The sequence below is a fragment of the Elgaria multicarinata genome, chromosome 19 (assembly GCF_023053635.1).
Source record: "Elgaria multicarinata webbii isolate HBS135686 ecotype San Diego chromosome 19, rElgMul1.1.pri, whole genome shotgun sequence".
NCBI lineage: Eukaryota > Metazoa > Chordata > Lepidosauria > Squamata > Anguidae > Elgaria > Elgaria multicarinata.
The window spans coordinates 5,493,176-5,504,891 of NC_086189.1; the positions used below are offsets into that span (position 1 = coordinate 5,493,176).

The 11,716-nt window shown below is 46.9% G+C and overlaps 1 protein-coding gene across 8 annotated transcripts in view; it reads right to left on the bottom strand.

Moving 5' to 3' along the window:
• DNM1 (dynamin 1) overlaps positions 1-11,716 on the bottom strand; it is a 138,325-nt gene that overhangs the window by 69,050 nt on the left and 57,559 nt on the right. For 7 of the 8 annotated variants that reach the window (XR_010026306.1, XM_063144576.1, XM_063144578.1 and 4 more), the window contains exons 9-10: positions 11,619-11,686; positions 9,443-9,581 (exon numbers count right to left, since the gene is read on the bottom strand). Coding sequence is in view for 7 of the 8 variants with exons in the window: in XM_063144576.1 (XP_063000646.1) it covers positions 9,443-9,581; positions 11,619-11,686 (207 nt within the window). In the remaining variant the exon portion in view is untranslated. Of the gene's footprint in view, positions 1-3,519; positions 3,659-9,442; positions 9,582-11,618; positions 11,687-11,716 lie in introns of all 8 variants that reach the window. The other variant, XM_063144580.1, reaches the window with a different exon arrangement.

Below are 11,716 nucleotides of genomic sequence, written 5' to 3' on the forward strand. Positions count from 1 at the left end.
TAGAAAAAAGAAAGAAAGTGAGGGCAAAAGGTGGATCAAGACCCCTCTAAAAGCAAAGAGTGAAGAAGAATTCATTAGCATTGCCTTACTCAGCAAGAGAAAGGAAGCGGTAGAGGTGGAGGAATCTATAGAGCATTCAGGTGCTAAAGGAAAGGGTTGTGTATGACATCTCTTGAAAAAGATAAAAGGCCTAGGGAAGTGAAACTCTACGAGCCCTTCAGTCTAGCTTGGCTCTGACTCTGAGGGGCAAACCAGAGGTGACATTAACATCTGCTTCACATGTTCTGACAACCCAGAGTACAAATTGAGTATGTGTCGCCTGTTCAGACGACACACTAAGCCATGATTAGGCAGCTAATCCTTTTGCAGCAAATGGTTACTGAGCGTGTTTATACTGTGGCTATGTAGCCACCATGGTTAGGAATGGTTCACACAACACGCTAAGTCAGGGTTCACATGACACACTAAGCCATAATCTTTAGCTCAAAATGTTTTAAGTGTATTGTCTGAACAGGGTCACGGTGTTGCTGTTGAATCATGGCTTGTTATGTGCACATACTGCACTATGGTTTAACCTTGGGTTGGTAACTATGAACAATCCTGGGTTCACAACCCAGCAACAAACCATGGGTCCTTTTCCTGGGTTGTTTGTGGTTAATGACCCATAGTTAAACCACAGTGCAGGCTTTGCAAATAATGACAAACGATATTCTACAGCCTAGGCTGTTGGGCAGTATATTCATGCAATAAATAAATAAATAAATAAATAAATACACACGATTCAACAACAACCCATACTCCACGTATTCTGGGTTGTCATTACGTGCAAACCAGGCTGTATTCAACCCATATTCAACCTGTACTTTGGATTGTCATCACGTGTGAACCAAGTCTACTCTGGGGTTATCGTTATGCGTGAACCAGGCCTAAATGTTCTTGGCACCAATGGTGCATTTCCTTCCAATGCAAATAGAGATTTCAGAGGAGATTTTCCTTAGAATACCAGCAGGGGAAGAAAAAGGCTAAATTCCCCCTCCCTGCCTACTGCATTCCCAATAAGGAGCAGCATACCAACATACATGTGCATGCTAAATGCAAAGATACAATTAATGTTGCCTCTGAAGCCTGACACCTCTTAGCCCAATTTACAAGAGACTCTTAAAATATTCCCCCCCCCCTTCATTTTCTATGTTTCTATCATTCGTACATAATCGTACACTGGCTAGAATGTTCACTTAATGGCAAACTTGCTCTCTTCTGCTTTCTGTCCCACATTAACAATATTCACATGGTCACACAAATAAGCTTCAGAGGTTGTGTGAAAACACCCTTGAATCTACCTTTCATTTTCCCTCTCTCAAACCTGGGATTATCTCTGTGTGCTTGGCAGTTCTAGTCCTGGAAAACAGGAGAGGTGCAACTTTACCTTTAATGAATTATCTGAGTAGGGAAAGTAACATCTCTGGAACCTAATCCAATTTTAATAAATGAATACGTCAACATCAACTAATGGGCAAGCCTGCCGCTTTAAAAGAGGTATGTGGCGCCCCCTGATGGAGTCCATAGCTCCAAGAAAACAGCACTCCGATCCCAGAACACAGATAAAACATGTCATTATTTGGAAAAGGCCAGGAATGCCATCATTCCAGTCAAAGAAGCCAATTCGACCATCCCTTCTCTTAATTTGCTTCTTTGTTTTTTCCCAAAGTTTGGATTTTCAGATTTTGGGGGGTGGGGGAAGGAAAGCAAATAAATGAGGTTTTCAACATGCAAGTCTGAACTAGGGAAGCTTGTAACAAGATTTTATTCTGAAACGAAAGGGACAGGAGTGTGCCAACACGCAATAATAATAATAATAATTATTATTATTTCTTACCCGCCTCTCCCTTTGGATCGAGGCGGGGAACATTAGTACACGAATCAACACATCATAAAAAAAATTGATTTTACATTAATCTGGGTAGGCCTGACAGAAAAGGCTAGTCTTCAAAGCTCCCTTAAAATCACAGAGAGAGTTAATATTACGATTCTCCTCCGGCAGGCTGTTCCATAACCCAGGGGTGACAGAAGAAAAGGTCCTCTGAGAAAGTGATGTCAGACTAGTCTTAGCTGATAATCGTACTTCTTCGATTGTAAGACGCCATCGACTGTAAGACGCACACTAATTTCAGTACCACCAACGGGGGGGGAAACCTAAGACACATCCGTGATTCTAAGATGCACCCCATTTTTAGAGATGTTTATTTGGGGGGAAAAGTGTGTCTTAGAATCGAAGAAATAGGGTAAGTTCTCCCCAGAGGACCTGAGTGTGCGGGGTGGACTGTATGGGAGAAGGCGATCCCGCAGGTAACCTGGACCCAAACCATTTAGGGCTTTAAAGGTAATGACCAACACTTTGTACTTTGCCCGGAAACTAATTGGCAGCCAGTGGAGTGATTTTAATGTTGGGGTAACATCTGGTTGCCTTCTGAATTTCTAGCTTTAAAAATTCAAACCGTTTGGGATCCCCTCTAACCGAGTGACGACGCAGCACTTTTTCTTAATGGGCCCAACCCTTTTTCTCCCAAAAAACCCCAGCTTGGGAACAGCACCACCTGTATAGCACCTGAAAGAGTTTAATTCAGTTTATCATATTATCAGTGGATGAATGGGTTACAAGGCAGCGAAGTCGCTTCCAGTGGCCTTTTCACAGACCTTTCCTTCACGTCCTTGGCAACGGGACGGAATCAGGTGCAACATTCACCAGATGGGGGGCTGTTTGCTCCACTATTGGTACAGATGTTGACCTGGTTCAAACACTGCTCTGGACACAGATGGCAGATACCAAACAATGCGACTGTCACTTGCTGGGATCCAGCGGCACGCCAGCTTAAATAAAGCCAACTGGCGTGTCTACACTATAGCCTGCAAATCCTCACTACCGTTGAATCTCAGCTCTTCTCTCAAGCCCAGGGCCAGCGTCAAAGGTAGGCATGATAGGGCACCTCCCGAGGGCCCCACTCCCATTGACATGCGCCCCCTGGCCTTGCTTCTCCTTTTCACCACTGCAACCAGCTCGTTCGCCTGCCTCTCGCTCCGGCCCAGGCAGAGATGGTGGTGAGAAGGAGGAGCAGAAGATGCCACGGCCTGCTGGCTCCCTGGCTCTTTACCTGTCAAGCAAGTGGGAGCAATGATGAGAAAGAAGATGAGGAGCAAGCACAGCTGGTGATGAGGTGGTGAAAAGGTAGGCTCAGGGCCCAGGGAGAATGACATGCTCAAAAATCTGGAGCCAGCTCTGCGCGGCCCTATTGGCCACAAGCGTCTTCCAGCCCTCCTACCCTCGCTGAAAAACCCTAACCTATGCTCTGACCCTTATCCCTAATTGTTTTCTCTCTCTCTCTTTCTTTCTCTGTGGTGAAGATTGCTCCCCTGGTTTCAGTGCGTGTCTGCGCGCATGCGCATGTGCGTGTGTGCATGTACGCAGAGTGGGGTTTTTTTGGTTCATGGCGCTCTCTCCTGGGGGACGTTGGGTTTCTTTACCTTGTTGCTACACTTTCTGATGGTGGACGTGAGCTCACTCACTACCATGTCCACACACTTCAGACACGGCTCCTTTAGTTTCTGCACCTGCTTTTTCACTGTGGCTTCAAAAGCGAGGTCAGGTGTGAAGAGACCCGTTCTGCACGGCAAAAGGAGCAGGGAGAGGGGAAGAAGCAACAAGGAAGGAAGGAGAAGTGTGAAGCAGGCAGAGGGGGAGGAGGAGAGAAAGAGATCAGATAGAGAGGAATGAGGTCGGGGGGACAGAAAGATAGAGAGAAAGATAGAAAGAAAGAAAGTGAAAGGGAGGAGAGAGAGAGAGAAAATAGAGAAAAACACAAGGCAAAAATGAGAAGTGAGACTTTTGGTTCACTCCACACAGGCAAATCTAACTCAGGTGAGCATCACTAAAGGACTCCAAGTGCTGCCAAGCATCAGGTGAGTTTTGCAGGATGAAGAAAGGATAGAATGCAAAACCGCAAGCTGGGGTGTGATCAACGAAATGGACAGATGGGTACACGCAAGGGATCTATTCCCCCTTCCCACCCATCTCTCTTGCTCTCTCTCGCTCTGACAAGCAGAAGATCAAACCTTCTGCTCCTTGCTTAAGAGCCTCGCTGGGGTGTCGACACCCGTCCCCTCCTCCCTTAGGGATGCTGGCTTGCTTGGAACCTTGCAAATGCAACGGTGCAAGGGTTAACAACAACACAACCATTAGGGAGAAGGCCACCGCCAGCCTTCCTCAACCTGGTGTCCTCCAGATGTTTTGGACTGGAACTCCCATCATCCCCAATCACTGGCCCTGCTGGCTGGAGCAAATTGGAGTTGTGGGCCCAAAACTCTGGATGGCGGCAGGTTGAGAAAATGTTGACCTGCAGACTCAGTGCTGGGGAAGTGCTGGCTTTTTTCAAGGCAACGGGCCTGAGTTAAGTTCCCCAACTGATATATTCACAGGGCAATGTGTGCAGTGCACGTTTTTTGTTTTTTTAAAATCAGAAATCTGCATTGTTATAAAGCTACATTCTGCAGCCTGGAGAAATTACATGTTTCTTTGGCGCAATCCCTCCACCTCCAGCTATAGAAAGGGGCAGAGAGATACAGGTTTTGCGCACTGGACATCTTCCTAGTACCTCTCAGCTTCCATTATTTCACCAGTTGTTGACCACATACTGAACGTGCACACAGACGTACCTTTTCTTTTCTTTTTTTAAAGAACTAGCTGTGGCTTGGGGTTTTCTTTCCCACCAGAGAGTAAGCCTGGCTTGCCTTCTCTTTTGCAACATTTTGTACAGTTGTACACACACAATTTAAAGCACTGTTTGCAAGTTTAGTTAGTTTGGCATTTGATGACTTTTAAAACAGACACACAAACTATTTTAAGGGTGCAACCTATACAGGTTTAGGAAATTGCTGGTATATACGTGTGTTTTGGTAGACCCCGTTTTTTTAAAAATTCTACAAATCAAATCACATCCACCCCACACATTTTACTAGCCTTGGTCTTGACTTTCCTAATGTAACGGATGTGCCTGTTTCTGTGAGCAAAGTTCTGTGATATAACGTTTGCTAGCTTTAGTTGGCCTCAGGACAGGCCTCAGGACAGGCTCAGCAAAGTTACCTTTAACCGATAATATTTAGCGGGGGGGACGATGAGTAGACGTGACACCAGCACTGTATAATGAAAACCACAGGCCTAAGCCAGGGCCTTTTTAAACCTGTTCGGTAACTCGGGCCTGCCCTAAACAGCCACAATTACTATCATCAGAAAGAATAAATCAAGTTCAGGGCCAAGTGCAGTTATTCTTAACTATCAGAAACCTTTCTGCATGGACCTCACAGAGCACTGAATTTGAGAACTCCTGTCCTGGGGTTATATTTGGAGGCTGTTCTAGAACCTTCCACCACGTACAACTGCATTTATGTTAAAACCCCAGGCATTCTTAGGTCAAAAATACTTTTACCTATATAACTTCTTTTTTGTTGTCAGTAGACTCTAAATAACAAAATACCGACTGCAAGTTGCTCAGAGGCTCTGCTCTTCCCCTTGCTTTTTCCTTCTTTGATGCACACCGTCTCCTGGTTCCTACAAGGCCCATTACCTTCTTCTTCCTGTGCCTGCCAGGTCAGTAATGGACGCATTTCTAAAACAGGGGGCCCGCGAGTTTGGATGCTCAGTTCTTGGAGCAGAGCGATGGCACTCTTTGCATTATGTGAACAATGTTGCCTTTTGTGGACTAAAACCTTCACATCCAACCACATCCACACAACAGCAATCATATGAGTAAATTCTGCTGTCTTTCTAGATGGGCCTAGGGAAGCAAACTCACCAAAAAGCCCCGAAGAAACAGAAGACGAAACAAGGTAGTTATAGAACTCTAGAGTAATTAGCTAGAGTTACTCCATTGTAACGGCAATCTGGGTGTAAACCTGAGCTTGGTGAATCCGTCATTGGTAGCTCCCGTGCTACAGGGGCCCCTGCACTCAAATAGGTTCCTACTGGCTCACATCTATGTCCTCACCAACCCCACCCCATTTCTGGAGCATTCCCCCCCCCTTTCTCATAATTCCATCTTGTTCAGATATTTAACATCTTTTAAACGCCTCCTAAAACACACACCTTTTCACACAGGCTTTTTCTAGGCTGTAACTGCTGCTGGGTTTTACTTTGGTTTTACGTAGTACATTTAAACTTTTAAAGGTTTTATACTGTGTCTTACGTCATATTTTATGATTTAATTGTGAATAGTGGCTCAAGAGGGTGGATATATGCTACAAATTAAGGTCCAGGGTGCCCCTTAAGCAACTCACAGCTCAGGGATTTGTGATTGGTACCAGAACCAAACTCACAAGTCCAAAAAATCCACTGCTGGGTTTCCCCCAAGAATTGTTTTTCAGCAATCTAAATTTAGAGCGGGAGAGAAGCTTTTTATTTGTTGCAAATATTGAACAATTGGGACTCAGAAACCCCTTGTTGATCTACGGCAAATCAGCCAGAGATCTACCAGGAGATCTCAATCTGCTGCCTGCCCACTCCTTCCTCCACCAACTCTTGAGCACTCTATACTCACTGGGAAAGAAGGGAACCATCCTTCATAAGAACATACAGTAAGAGCCCTGCTGCATCAGGCCAAGGGTCCACCTAGTTCAGGACTCTCTTTACATAGTGGCCCACCAGCTGTCAACCAGGGACCAACAAAGCAGGACGTGGTGCAACAGCACCCTCCCACCCATGCTCCCCAGCCACTGGTGCACACAGGCTTATTGCCTCTGACACTGGACATAGCATAGAGCCATCAGGGCTAGTAGCCTTCTCCTCCAGCAATTTGTCCAACCCCCTTTTAAAGCCATCCAAACTGTTGGCCATCACTACATCTTGTGGTCGTGAGTTCCATAATTTAACTATGTGCTGTGTGAAGAAGGACGTCCTTTTATTTGTCCTGGATCTCCCACCCATCAGCTTCATGGGAGGACCCCGTTGGGTTCTAGTATTTTGAGAGAGGGAAAAATGTGTCCCCCTATCGACATTCTCCACACCACACATCATTTTATACATCTCTATCATGTCTCCTCTCAGCCTCCTTTTTCCCAAGCTAAACAATCCCACCTGTTGTAACCTTCCCTCATAGGGGAGATGCTCCAGCCCTTTTCTGCACTTTTCCCAACTTTTCTAGGTGTGGTGACCAGAACTGTACACAATTTTCCACGTGTGGTCACACCACAGAGCTGTATAAAGGCAGTTTTAGAAAAGAATGTCGCTACAGGTACAGATTTGCTACTCAGGGAAGTGGGAGCAGGTCGTGGGGAGAGAAAGAAAATAAAGGAAAAAGAACGTGAAGGGGAAATACGTAAACAGACACAGAGACACAAAAGGGGTCTGAAAAAAAAGTAGAGCAGAGAATGGAGATTGACTAATGGGGAAATTAGCAGAGAATGTTCGGGCGGGCAGACCGGGGCGGGGATGAAAAGTTGGCCCTTCCGATCCAGTTATTCAGATGACCCTGCATACTTGGCAGCCCAAGGGCTTGTGCTTGCCAGGCACTAATGGCAAATTTCTGGGTGCTCCCCGCAGCCACCGGTCACCACCACCAGCCCCCTTCCAAAGGACAGCAGGGTAGACAAAGAAAACTCCTTCCAGCATTCTAGAACCTTGAGGAACCAGGGACCGGGGCGGCCCGCTCCGCCCGAGGATGATCGCTAGCCATTGCGTGGCCTCTTGCCAAAGCAACCGTGAGCCTCGTCTTTCACTTCGGCCTCAGTCTGCCACAAAGAACCTTCTAGAACACTCCGTCTTTCACCCTGCCCGGTTACCTGTACCCAATTGGCCAGCAGCTGGTCCAACATGCCAAGAGTTCCAGGTGCCCACGCTTGAGAGAGTCAACTGTTGTTGTTTCAATATGCCAATACCTGAAGCAGCAGACCAGGGCTGAGAGAAGCAGCAGGCATCTCTCCTGTCTTTTTCACTCCCCCTCAGCTTTGGAAAATAAGATTGTAATAATTTGGGAAGTGGAGTGGGTGGGATTGAGACAGCTCCAGGCTCCCCCCGCTCCATGACAGCCAATCCGTATGAAAGGTAGAAATCTCCAAGGCCACCCGTTCCAAAGGGGCTGGAAGACAGCGGCAAGCTACCAAGAGAGGGGAGATGTTTTTCGCTTCGTTCTCTTCAGCCACTCGCTGCTCTGCTGAGGCAGGACACAAACCAAGCCAATCAGAAAACATGCCAAGCTGCAGAGGTTTTAGAAATCGGTCCCTCAAGATGTGAAGCCCCAAGAGAGAGGCCTACACACAGTGATGGTGAAGACAGACGTAGCATTTTAAGAGTGGCAATGGTGGTTTAATAGCACTGTCGGTGGCCTTCCAAAAATGGTATATTTTTTCTGCTCTGGGCTGAGCTCCGAAAAAGACAATAGTTTTCAGGTTTTCAGCAGGGTTCCATTTGAACCAGGGAAAGGCCGGTGTGAAAACCTATTGGCCAGAGCCGGGGACATCACCAATACACCTCCTGTACCAATTTCTGGAGCAGCTTTGCGACTGTCTTAAAAATATATCCAAAGATTTTTGGGGGGAAATGTGAAGGATAATGGGTGTATTTTCAAAAACGAGGCTGTGCCAATTTGGAGGGAGGGAAACACAGATAATCAGCTTGGTGCATGAAGGGATGAGGGGGCAAGATGTATCTCCATGACATGGGAGGCACTAGGTCAACCTTCCCCAAAATGCTGCCCAGATATTTAACTCCCATAACCCCCACCAGGAATGCTGGGGGTTGTAGTCCGAAACATCTGGTGGGCACCAAGTTGGGGAAGAGTATGCTAGGCAATACAGCTGCCGCTATGCAAGCCTGTAACACACATTGCGGGTGAAGGAACGGCTACAGCCAGTCTTAGAATGCTACATCTGTTTCTACCCCAACGGATTTGGTTTCCTGTCCGTATTTCCAAGTTTGAACTGCTGAAGATCTCAAACCTCCTAAGGAAGCTGAAATTAATGGAGAAATCAGATGCGATCATGGTGAAGGCGGGAAACCGCAATCTTTTGTTTCGTTGCCGTTGATGTCCTCAAGGAAGAAAACTATCCTTGTATGGGAGCAGACAAAACGCAGTTGATCCCTCGTGGCGTGCAGAGGTGTAGCGGGATTCCAGAATTTTAGCGCCCCGCCTCCCCACTTGCGAATAGTTTGATTGGAGGAAAGTGAACCCATGCCCCTGACGCTCTTCCCATCTCTTTCTGATTGGCTAGGAGACTCCAGGCTGGATTCACTCAAGTCTAGTCATGCTGTTAAGGAGGGTGGTTAGGGCAAGAATAACAACAAAATACATCACTGCCAGGCAGGGCTATTGCCCAGGTCACAAACGCTGTGCTTCAGCCAGTGGGGTGGGGGTGGGGGGGCATGAGCGTGCTCGACCTCCATGCTCCCCTGCCAGGTTACCTTCTTGGTGCACTGCCTAACGGTATTGATTAACTCCGAAATGACCATATCCACACATTTCACGCAAGGCTCTTTAGTCTTCTTCACCTGCTTTTTCACAATGGTCTCAAAGGCCATGTCGGGCGTGAAGAGACCGGTCCTAAACGCCCGGGACGATGTTGACAAGACAAGGCAGGGCGGGGGGGGGGGGGAGGAGATAGGGCAAGGAAAATGTCACAGCGTTACAGGTTAAGTTTCAGAGCCGCTTGCTCAGTTCGCAGGACAAAGAGAAAAAACAGCTGGGCTGCCTAGCGGATGGAACCCCAAAACCAGGGAAAGAAAGCCTATCAAGCACAAGAGCACCACAACGGCAAAGTCACAGATTTCAGGCAGGACTTCAGGGGTCCAGCTAGACACTCTCAAAAGCAGATTTCCTGTGCTTGCAGGCTTCAGGTCTGCTAGGCTGGCTCTCCTTCCACCCTGCTGCGCTCTCATTTTATTCTTCCTTCCTGTTTTTAATCTGCTCTTATTTTTCTGTAATAGTTTGAGACATGTTATTGTCTAGTTTTTTAATTGCAATTTTGTGACGTGTTGTTCAGAGCCACCCCCAGTATCGCACACTTCAGGAGAGGCAGGATACTTTTTTTTTTTAAAAAAATGGCAAAATAAATAGTTAAGTGTGGAGATGCCACCTGTTTTGATTTCCTACCTCCTCTCCTCCTAATGTCTAGTTCAGCCTTTCCCAAACCGGTGCTCTCCAGATGTGTTGGACTGCAATTCCTATCATTTCCAGCCAGCATGGCCATGCTTGTTTTGAATCACAACAGCTGCAGTTAGGGTCGTAGGAAAATTTGGGTTTTGCTTGCATGCCCTGTTTGAAGCCCCAATCGTGAGACATATCTGCTGAAAATGTTTGCAAATTGCTGGACGTCTGCTTGCGTTAGATTTGCGCATGTTTCTTGGTCCGATTTAGCACAAATTCCCTTATTTGCGCGAACTTCCCCAATTTGCGCAAACGTCCTCCTGCAGACTGAACCAGCCCTGCTTTAGTCTACGGAGGAAACTTGCGTAAACTGGGAAACTTGTGCACGTTTGGGGACACTGGCACAAATTTCATGTCTGAGTGCAGCTTGATTTGCATAATTTCCCATTTGCGCCGGGCAAGCAGTGATCACAACTCCCCAAAAGGAATCGGAGACCAGATGAGTGGCAAGACAACACTCAAATAATACGATCTGGAACACCGCTCGTTTGCAGTTCACCATATCTGGAGGGAACAGTTTGGTCTGGTGAATGGAAGTTTTGACATCACTGCTCCATGCATTGTCCCATTGCTGCCTCACCTCAGTTGCTAGCGGTGGGCATGGACAATGCGCTAGCCGTTACAAGGAAGAGGGAGGGCTAGACGACTCCCAGAGCAGCGGCAATTGCCCCTGCGTCACATGTAACCTCTAGTTAGCCCCATAGACGCATTTTGGAACTGATTTTGTGGCAACGTGCACATTTCGATTCACATTTTAAGTCAAAATGCACATCTTTATATGCATTTTGGTGCTTTTGTAAGCCGAAAAATGGCATTGCAACGTTCAAAGACGTGCAGAATCAGAAGGACAAGTGTGTTTTGAACTGCACATTACTTTGCAAGGTGTGATCAGGTTGGTTCGCTTCCAAACGTGTCCTGTACAAAATGCATCCCTGCTTATGAAGTACCTGCTAGGCTGCCATATGTAGCTAGTATGTACTGTACCACCGGGAGGGTGCTGGGAGTTTTACCCGCCTGTTTTACTCTGGTGTCAGCAGACTTGCTGATAATTTGCCGTTTGGAGTGTTCTTGCCCCAAGATTGAGAAACTTAGCCCTTGTTGATATTCAGGAAAGCAGCATAAAACAATAGCCGGGTGGGGTGGGGTAGGGGTTAGAATGTTACTTCCCATGTTACTTCCTCTTACGGATGACATCACTTCCCCTTCCACAGGAAATGGAAAGGAAGCGTTACCTCCGGGAAACAGCAAGTAAGCCAACAGCAATAAATGGTGGAACCTACCAAGAAGTTTCAAAGCCAATGGCCTCAGCAGGCATCCCTGCCCAACAGCCAACCTGCCATACCTCTGAACTCGTCTGGACCCAGGCTTGGATGTTCTACAGATACTGTCCTAGGAAGAGAGTTGAGGCCCTGCCTCTATTGCATTGATACGTGCCTGATACCATGGATGTTCTTAATGGCGTAGCTGATCTCTCTTCGAAGCTCCTTCTCATCGAATTCCATCTGCAACAGGAGAAAAGGCCATCAGTGGGA